At 41.5% G+C, this 10,468-nt stretch overlaps 1 protein-coding gene across 1 annotated transcript in view; it reads left to right on the plus strand.

Annotated features, from left to right (window-relative positions):
- The window catches only part of FGGY (FGGY carbohydrate kinase domain containing), a 417,095-nt gene that overhangs the window by 173,680 nt on the left and 232,947 nt on the right, over positions 1-10,468 (plus strand). The window contains exon 6 of the mRNA XM_055083910.1: positions 6,544-6,659. Coding sequence (XP_054939885.1) covers positions 6,544-6,659 — 116 coding nt within the window. The remainder of the gene's footprint in view (positions 1-6,543; positions 6,660-10,468) is intronic.

Here is a 10,468-nt window from a genome sequence, read left to right on the forward strand (position 1 = left end):
CCCTGCATCGGCAGGCGGACTCTCAACCACTGCGCCACCAGGGAAGCCCTCAGTAAAATATTTTAAACCTCTAAATTTCTTTGTGAAATACTACTTTACCCATCTGGTCTCTGCTTGTATTGTAAAACATTCTTCCTTTCTCTCCCCCATATGAATATGTAGAATTGAGTTTGTTGACTGCATTGGAGTCTTTTAATTCTTCAATAATAGTAGTAGTATTCTTTGGTTTACCTGTTTCTTCAAATTCTCAAAGAATAATAAAATCTTTAAATAAATTGTCTCTCTTTTCAAGTGCCTTTTTTAAAATTTCTAAGAGCTCTTATTCTATATATTTCACATTATGTTGTTCAGTTCATAAAATTAAATGAATGGTAATATTCTTCTTTGAGCATTTAGTCATTGGAGTCATCCTCTTTGTTTTGCTAATATTTTTGATCTTGTATTCTACTCGGATATTCATGTTGTCAAATTTTTAAAAATTTGTATTTGCCATTTCTTTGCTGCCCTTTTTTTAAAAGAAAAAAGCAAAACACCTCTTTATCACATTTTTTAAAACCTGTATTGTAAGCAAGATATCCCTTAATTTTAACCCCAGTGTGATAATTATCTTTCAGCCAGTTGTAGAATTCAGCTCATTCACATTTGTTGTAATAACTGAAATAATTGATTTTATTCTTTATATTTTTGTTTTCTGTTTATATTACATTACTTGCTCTCTCCTTTTATTTTAATTGATTTAGTTTGGTTTCACTCTTAATTCTCTTTTTATTACCTTTTTATTCCTTGTTAATTTGAGCATTCTACTAAGCTTTTTTTTTTCCATTAGTGATTACCCTATCATTTCTTAAAACCAACATTAAACTTATGTTCTTCCCACACATACAAAGTCCTTTTCCTGTGTACCCCTTGTCCAGTGTCTGACTTTGATGTTTTGCTAACTTAATATTTTCAGTTCCAGGCTATCATTAGATTTTCCTTCTAATATAGCATACCTGTTGTGTTTCAAGAAAGCTTAATATTACAAATTCCTGTTTACATGATCATCATCTATTTAGATTTAAATATGTATGTACCCATATATACATGTGTATGTAGATATATGTATGTACACACACTATGGAGAGAGAGAGAGAGAGAGAGAGAATATGAATTAATATCAGGGTTCACCACCACTGCTTCCTCTAGTCTTTGATTTCCTCTCTGTCGAGATAGCTGCTTAGAATCAATTGTTTTTTGGTTATGTTCTTTCTTAAGTATTGTCCTCAGAGACCGTATATGGGAAGTTTACTTTTGAATCCTTGCACGTTGAAAATCTTTTCCTTTCCCCCACAGCTGAATAATATTTTTTCTGGATATAGGATTTTTGGATCATTTTTCTTAATGGTCTGTACATTTTTCCAGTGTCTTCTACATTCCAGAGTTGTAGATGAGAATTCCTTAGCTAGGCTGAATCTCTTGCCTGTGTAAGTAACTTATTCTTTCTCTCTGGAAGCTTGTATAATTTTCTGTTTATGCTTGAACTTCAAGTATTTCCTGGATTCACTTCCTGGACTTAATGAGACTTTTCACTGCAGGCTTAAATCTTGCTTCAGCCAGTTTAAATAAATAAATAAATAAATAAATGAAAACTAGTACTGTATTTGTTTAATTAGAACATCTCCTTCATCTTTTCTTTTTTTCCTTTTCCTCTTCTTTAAAAATCCCTTTTTGAATTCCTGTTATTCTCATGTTAGGCTGCCAGATCTGCCCTCCAAGCCTCTTATTTATTCCCTCATTATTCCTTTGTGTCTTTGTTACAGGTAGTAAGATATTTTATTCACTTGGTCTTCCAGATCATTAATTCAATTTTTAACAGTGCCAGTATTTTGTTTTGTTTTGTTTTGTTTTTTAAATTCTCCTACAGAAATTTTTAATACAATTGAAAGTTAGTGGTTTTAATTCAGAGTCTTTCATGCTGCCTTCTGATTTCTCATTGCTTTCATTATTGGTGTTCTCTTCCAATTGTTTTCATCATTTCTACCTCACTGAGACCTTCCTCTTAGAGGTGTTCTGTATGATCTTCTCTCTCAGGTAAACTAGTCCCCTAAGTTAGGTATTATTTTTGTTTTGCCTACTCCTTAGTTTATGTTCTTTTGACTCTCATATAGGCTATAGGCTTTTATAGTCTCTTTGACATTAACAAATCTGAAAGCCGTGAAAGGTACAGCAGTTTCTGCCCTGGTGTCCTCTGGCAGGGAACAAATAGTGAGTGATCCTTTTCCCTGGGCGGACTCAGCTCTCCTTTCCTGCTGCCAATCTTTGAAACAATTCACCCTGCTAGTATAACCCCTGTCTTTCTTGGGCTCCTATCTTGAATTCTGATCCTACAGATCACTCTTCCCACCCATGCTCTCACACACGAGAATGTAGGTGCATGTGAACACACACACACACACACACACACACACACGAGAATGTAGGTGCACGTGAACACACACAGACACACACACACACACACACGCTGGTATGTCAGCTTTCGTGAGGGTGAATAGCTATCCTGAGAGTGCAGGTTGTTTACTAAAACACCTGAGGGAATGACAACAGTGGTCCTAATAGAAGCCTCAGAGGGAGGCAAACCTTTTGTTCTGCTGCTGCTAGCTTGCCTTTACTTACTAACAAGACAGAGTCCTGTACTTGCCCTCTCTCTCTGCTGAAGGTTTCTGGAGAACCTGTGGCCTCAGATGTACTTTCTAAGTATTGCCATTGTGCTCCTCTCATATATCCATATTACCCAAGAGTTGATTTAAAGAGACCCAAATGGGAGGGACACTCATAGTGTCTGAATAACCCTAATGCCAGAGGGACTTACCAGAGGCATCTGCAGCTGTAAAACTTCCTGCCTTCTGGGTTTGGTCACCTTCACTCCAAGCATACTCTCTGACCACTTATTCTAACTTGCTGTGAGGACTGGACATCCCTCTCCTTGCCCTTACTGGGGGTGGGGAGGGGGAGTCTACCTGGAATAGCTTAGTTATGCTGTAAAGTGTTGAGCTGTTTAACTATTGCTCTGTTATAAACCACAACCAGTGCTCCGTAGTTCAACACAATAATCATTTATTTGACCCACAGGTAGCTCATTTAGGCTGTTCTGTGCGGGGTGGTTCTTCTGTTCTCAGCTGGACTCACTCCCTCCAGTCTTGGCTCCCTGGAGATGTGTGATCCAGGCTGGGCTTGGTGGTCATTGATCTGCCCCACATACCTCTTATCCTCCTCCTGGGACCAATGGGCTAACCCTGAGTGATCTTCTCAGAAGTGCAAGAGAGCAAGCAGAAACACATAATGTATCTTTTTTTTTTTTTTTTTTTTTGCGGTACGCGGGCCTCTCACTGTCGTGGCCTCTCCCGTTGCGGAGCACAGGCTTTGGACGCGCAGGCCCAGCGGCCATGGCCCACAGGCCCAGCTGCTCCACGGCACGTGGGATCTTCCAGGACCGGGGCATGAACCCGTGTCCCCTGCATCGGCAGGCGGACTCCCAACCACTGCACCACCAGGGAAGCCCCACATAATGTATCTTGAAGCTTAGACTTGAAACTGGAATGCAGTCACTTCGCCTCATTATTTTGGCCAAATCCAGTCACATGACAGAATCCAAAGTCTAGAGGTCCACATAATGTATCTTGAAGCTTAGACTTGAAATTGGAATGCAGTCACTTCGCCTCATTATTTTGGCCAAATCCAGTCACATGACAGAATCCAAAGTCTAGAGGAAGGGAAGGCCGCCCTGCCCACAGTGTGGGGTTGGGAGGAGGAGGGTGTAGCACTACAAATTAAATGGCAAAATATATGGATACGTAGAGAGCGGAAGGCTTGGGACCATGAACTCAACCTGCCTCAGCATTTAAGAATTGCAGTGAAACATTTCCAAATTATAATGCTACTTCAAAGGAGACAGCCATGAGGTTAGCTTGGAGGTAGTGAGGAAACTTGTGCAGAGGACACATTGGAACTGGACCATAAGAACAACATAGAGTTTTCCAAGTAGACAAGGTTGAGTGAAAGGAGCAAAAATCAGTCAAGATGGAAGGGACAGAACAGAGGCACAGAAGTCTGCAAATGAATGGGGCATTTGGGGAGCGAAGAGTTGTCCTATGAGGATCGATCCTTAGAAGCAATCCTTCCACACAGCCTTTTGTTTCATTGCATTGTTCTTTCCAGTGAGCTATCATAGCTTCTAAAAAGTTGGAATTTCAGGCGTTGTGCCAGGAAGAGTTGTCCTATTGTATATTCTTCAGAACATGCTGCATAGATGGCTGCTTTCTTTATACCTCAAAAAATTATTTTGCTTAAATAAGGTGAAGGGTTTAGCACATATGTATTAAGTTTCTACTGGGACTAGTATTCCTTCAACATATTGGTGCCACTTAACTTAGCTCAATGTGTTCTGCCATATATGCCACATGTGAAAAGAATACTGATAAATAACATTTGTTTGCTTTCAAAAGACATTTAGGTTTCACAAAATGTGAGCTCTTCTGTGGAGCCCTCCCTGACACTTTCTCCCCCTTTCTCCCACCAGGTTATCCTGCTAAAAGTTCTCATTTCTCTCTCTACTTTCTTCAGAACATTTTTGTTAGGATGTGATTTTAGTGTGATTGTTTGATCACTGTCTCCTCAATTAAATTGTCAGCTTCTAGGAGAGCAGTAGACCAGGTCTTTTGCGTATACCTGGTTCCCCAGAGCCTAGCATAGTGCCAGGGTCATAGTGACTGAATACTAAATATTTGTTAAGTGAGTGAGTGAATGAGTGAATCAGTGCGAATGACTGAATGAGATAGGCCTAGACTATTGGCTCTATGAGATAGGTAGGTTTTGGTTTATCTGTAAAACTGCAAGAGTTCCCCAGGTTTATCACTTACCTGTGGTGAGGCAGACAGACCATATTCATTCTCTAGAGCTTCCATTCAATCAGTATTCATCATGGCTTGACATATGGCTGAATGTGGACTAGGTACTGGTGATGTGGAGATCATTAGGGCTGGTTTTGCTCTGAAGGAGTTGCTGGTTTAGTGGCAGAGATAGAGAAGGAAAGGGGCAAAGGCAATCCTTGTGCTAAGTGTTAAGATACAGGTATGTCCACACTGAACTTGGAGAAGAGGCTTTGGACTCAGCTGGCCCTCCACTGGGGCTTTTTGAAAAGGGGCAGTCTGAACTGAGTCACGAAGGCTAATCAGCAGTTAGACACATAACAGGGAAGAACATTCTGGGCAGAATGGAGTAAAGGTTTCAAGGTACAGGGAAGTGAGCAATCAAGGCCACTATAGGATACTTCAAGTAGTTCAGTGTTGCAGAATGGAGAAAGCAAGGGTGGGGATGGCAAGTGAGGAAGCTGGAGGTCAGCATGGTCATGTCACAGAGGGTCGCTCAAGCCCAGCTAAGGACGGGACTTTTTCCTGAAGGGAGTGAGGAGCAATAGAAGGGTTTTAATCCAGGGTTGGTGTCATCGGATTTCACCTTATGAAGTTTGCTCTGGACGCAAGGGAGAACAGATTGGAAGGCATGGGACTCTTGGGAAGAAGATATATAAAGAAGCAGTTAATTATACAGTGTGATAAGGTCTGTGTTAGATTTGGTTCCTGCTCTGTGATCTCAGAGGAGGAGCATCTAAACTAGAACTGGGGTCTCAGTCTAGGCTAAAGGAAGTGTTTCAAGTTATCAGGGTGAAGAAGCTGGAAAGAGTTTTCCAGGCACCTAGAAGTAGGGCAGAGGCACAGAAGTGTTCGAGAATGTGACCTTTTCAGAGTGCTGCAAAGGATTCTTTATTGCTGGAGTGTAGAATACTAAGAGGGAATTGATGAGAAAGAAGCTGGAGAGTAAAACGCCATCCAGAAGCAAGTCTTCCTCCTGTTAAATATTGCTTTAGACTGCAGTTATCACATCTATACCAAGAACTTTTTTTTTTACCTTTTTATCGTAGAGAATTTTGAACACGTACAAAATAGAGAAGTATAGCGAGCACCCATTTAGCCACCCTCAGCCCTACAGCCGTCAACCCGTGGCCGGTTCTGTTCCATCCGCAACACCATTCACTTCCCCTTCACTTGCTCTTTGAAAGCAGATCCCAGATAATATATCATTTTATACATCAGTGTTTCAGTATGTATCATTTAGCTAAGAAGCCTTTTTCAAAACATAACCACAATTATCAGTTTCATTCCTAACACTTAATAATAATGCTCCGTATCATCAAGTAGCTAGTCGTTGTAATTTCTGTTTATCTCACAAATGTCATGTAAATATGACTATAGATATAAATACAAATATTTGTATTCATTGTTTGATCCAGACCTAAATAAAGGGCTGGGACCCTTTTGAAAGAGAAAGAAGATGCTCTCAGTCATTAACAGGTGTCAGTGGGGACTTTTGATTTAAACAGGGATGAGTAATTATCTACTTCAATTTATTCTACTTTTTCAATACTATTGCAGATGTCTGGATGAGAATTAGGCAAAATATAAAGGAAGCCGGGCTCATATTATTGGTTCTACCTCTCTCCCATTTTCTTAGGTCTCTCTGCTCCCTGGTGTGCAAATGGACATACTCTGCAGAGAAAGGCTGGGATGACAGTTTCTGGAAGATGGTTGGCTTGGAAGACTTGGTTGCAGAGAATTACAGCAAAATAGGTAAAAAAAAATAATTTTTTCTGATTATGTGTATGTACACATGAATATATTGGTGTTTATTTTTTGTTTGTCTTTGTCTGAATTAAAATATAGGAACACAGCCCTGTTTTTCCAAGAGAAGCGAGTAAGTTATGATGGGTAGGCCATGACTAGTAGGCCCTTGTATTGGGGCTTATAGGAACTGAGTTATGAAAAGCTGCCTTGAAATGTAGAGTCTTAGACGTGGGGCTAGACTGAGGAAGATATTTGCATGGAGCAACTGGGAATAGCATAATCAAAGGGATGTGTATGGATTGTCTCCAGTCAGACCTAGGAAAATGTCTTGTGATTTAGGTTCAAGGAACCAGGCAAGGCCATACAGAACAAAATAATTGAAGAGGTCAAAATTGGAAGGATCAGGAGCAAGACATAACTGCAACGTGAGCCAGTGGTTCCTGACTAAAGCCGTAGGGTCCCTGACTTCCAGTTTTATGCGACACTAACTGGGTAGTAAAGGTGTAGATGATTGGTAGGAATTTACCTGGTAAAAGAATTCAGATACTAGGTACATATAATGGTAGCTGATAGGTTAAAGTTTCAGGTTTACATGTTCATGTCCCAGAAAGATGTTTATTTCTTATAGTTACTACCTATGATTCTAGTAAGCTGTCATCAGGTAGGCAATTATACCTAATTAAAGAGAAGTACTTCTGTATTGTTTAGTGTGCAGGCTAGGAGGTTGTAACGAGACAATTTAAAAGTACTGCGGATTAAACAGGATGGCAGAGTATTTCCCTTTTATGTAGTAGAATAGAGGTAAATGATTATCAGGCAGCTCTGCCATTCTCATAACATGTCCTCCAACTTTGGGTCCAGATTAGCCTCTTCATTTCTCATCAGTTCCCAGCCAGTTAGTGGGAAGAATAAAAAGGACCAGAAGAATCCATCCACATCCCTTTGGAGGAAGCATAACATTGAAATGGGACACATCATTTCTGATCACATCCTATTGACCAGCACTTGTTTTTTGGTTTTGTTTTTTAACATATTCATTGCAGTATAATTGCTTTACAATGGTGTGTTAGTTTCTGCTGTATAACGAAGTGAATCAGCTATACGTATACATATATCTCCACATCCCCTTCCTCTTGTGTCTCCCTCCCACCCTCCCTATCCCACCCTTCTAGGTGGTCACAAAGCACCGAGCTGATCTCCCTGTGCCATGCGGCTGCTTCCCACTAGCTATCTATTTTACATTTGGTAGTGTATATATTTGACCAGCACTTGTTAACGAGGCCTCATTAGGCTGCAGGGGGGGCTGGGAAATGTGGTAATTGGCCAGGCAGTCAGGTGACCATTCGTGTGACTGGCCAGAAGTTGAGAGCTGTGCTATAAAATAATGGGTGAACAACTAACTAGTAGTGTCTGCCATAGTTTCAACCCCCCTTGATAACCGAGTCACTTAGTAGGTCATTTCAGTCCAGCCTTTCTCTGGTGGAGTCCTCATGACTACTCTCTTAGATTGCAAGAATATAAGAATAGAAATATGAGAGATCCACGTAGCATCTATACTGCTATGCTGTGGAAAACATAGCTCAGTTGTCCATTGTCTGTTCAACTACTAATAGCTAAATCTGGGGTAAAGAACAGAGCCAGGGTAGTATGCAGAAAGAACCCTTCTGGACTTTCTGTGGCCCGACTGAAACCGTCATAGGATCTGAGCTGGTAGAGAAGGGGAGGAGCTTGGGACCAGGGGAAGGGAGGAAGAAAGCTAAGCAGCAGTCATTAGTCATCAGCTGCATTCTAAGTTCTTTGGTCGGTGATTTGGTAGGTGATTAATTTATTTATCTCATTTGGCCCTCACAAACCTATTTGTCTAGCTATTTCCATTTTACAGATGGGAAAACTGAGATTCAGTTCTTTTGTCTGCTGTTTAGTTGTAGGGTCAATAGTAGGACTAGGGTCTCTGACTCTATACTTTTCTACCAAAGCAGACTTCCTCCTTGGGATATCTGGGACCTGAGGGAACTGATGTGGCTGTATGGCTGGCTTCCAGCAGGATTAAGCAGAAGTCCAATATTTAGCACCCAAAGCCAGTTTGAGCTTGAGTGGAACAAACATCCATAGTCCACACCTAGACAGGAGTCAGAGTGTGATGGGCTCTCAGCTGATGAGTGGATATAACTTCACAGGGTATAAAAAGTATTAATACTTTAAGTCATATGGTGGTTAGTTTTAAAATTCTGGTATTCAGACCATCCAGAGCCAGCAACTGAGATAGCAACTGGGGAACAGAGTCAGTCTTTTATTATGGGGGCTGAGGGAGCCAACCAGAGGATGGCAGGTCAGGACTCCAGCCAGCCAGACTGGGGTTTTGAACAGTGCCTCAGGTCCAGCAGGGGAAATGTGCAGCCAGACAGCAAAGTGATACTCAACCAAAAGCTTCTGGAGGGCAGGGACTGTATCTGCCGTACCCTTGAGTATCTTGGCGTAGAAGATGTTGGTAAATATCTACTGACAGAATGTGTTTGACTTGAGCACAGTTGTTTGAATTGAGACGGATTGGAAAGAGTTAAGAGAAAACGGTTGCAAAGAGATAGCCCAGGTGTCTTTGTTTGCTCTGGATGCCATAACAGCATACTATAGTCTGAGAGACTTAAACAACAGAAATTTATTTCTCATGGTTCTGGAGGCTGGGAAGTCCAAGATCAAGGTGCCAACAAGTTTAATTCTGAGGCCTCCTCTTGGCTTGTTGGCAGCTGTGTCTTGCTGTGTGTTCATGTGATCTCTTCTTTGTGTGTGTGCAGAAAGAGAGCTCTCTGGTGTCTCTTCTTATAAGGACACTAAACCTATCAGATCAGGGCCCCACCCTTTTGGCCTCATTTAACCTTAATTACTTCCTTGCTGACTCTTATCTCCAAATACAGTCACATTGGGGGTTAGAGCTTCAACATAGGAATCTTGGGGACACAATTTAGCCCACAACCCCAAGGTACTAGTGCACTGGTCATTAGAGCTAAAGCAGGGCCACTAAGTCCTGAGTCCCCAGTCTGGTGTTCTGGAGGCTCCCCATGAGCTCCCTGCCTTGAAGAAGAAGCATCAGGACTGAGTACTAGGGGAGGGACTCTTGTCCTGTAATTGAGGGGTTCAGGCAAGTTGGGTCTAAAACACTGAACTGGGAGCAAGGGTAGTTTTAGTTTTAGCACTGATGGTATGAACTTAGACAAGTCTCATAATGCTGTATATCTTTATAGTCTTGCCTATGAAAGATATAGTTAATGGTAGAATGAAAACTAATAGTTTACTGTTTCTGAGACATGATACTATTGCATTACAACCCGTATCCTTTGAAATTTTCAAAACAGCGTAACAGTTTTTTTTTATTTATTTATTCTGTTCTACAGCTGAAGAAACCAAGGTTCAGAAAGGGGAAGGGTGTCTAACCTATGGTTGCACAGTTTGCAAATGGTAGAAGCAGAATTCAAACCTATGTTTGGAGGATTCCAAATCCTGCTCTAATCATTTTGCTGTATTGACTTCCAAATAACGTTTATTGTGTGTCTATAGTAGGCAACAAATAAATGCTAATCCTCCTTCCCCTTCTGTATTTCAAGCACATTTCTGTGTGCTTTCACATACCTTGTTGCATGTAATTCTTAAAACCAGTGACAGGGCTTCCCTGGTGGCGCAGTGGTTGAGAATCCGCCTGCCGATGCAGGGGACACGGGTTCGTGCCCCTGTCCGGGAAGATCCCACATGCCGCGGAGCGGCTGGGCCCGTGAGCCATGGCCGCTGAGCCTGCGCGTCCGGAGCCTGTGCTCCGCAACGGG

This window comes from Physeter macrocephalus, chromosome 4 (assembly GCF_002837175.3).
Source record: "Physeter macrocephalus isolate SW-GA chromosome 4, ASM283717v5, whole genome shotgun sequence".
In the NCBI taxonomy this organism is placed as follows: Eukaryota; Metazoa; Chordata; class Mammalia; order Artiodactyla; family Physeteridae; genus Physeter; species Physeter macrocephalus.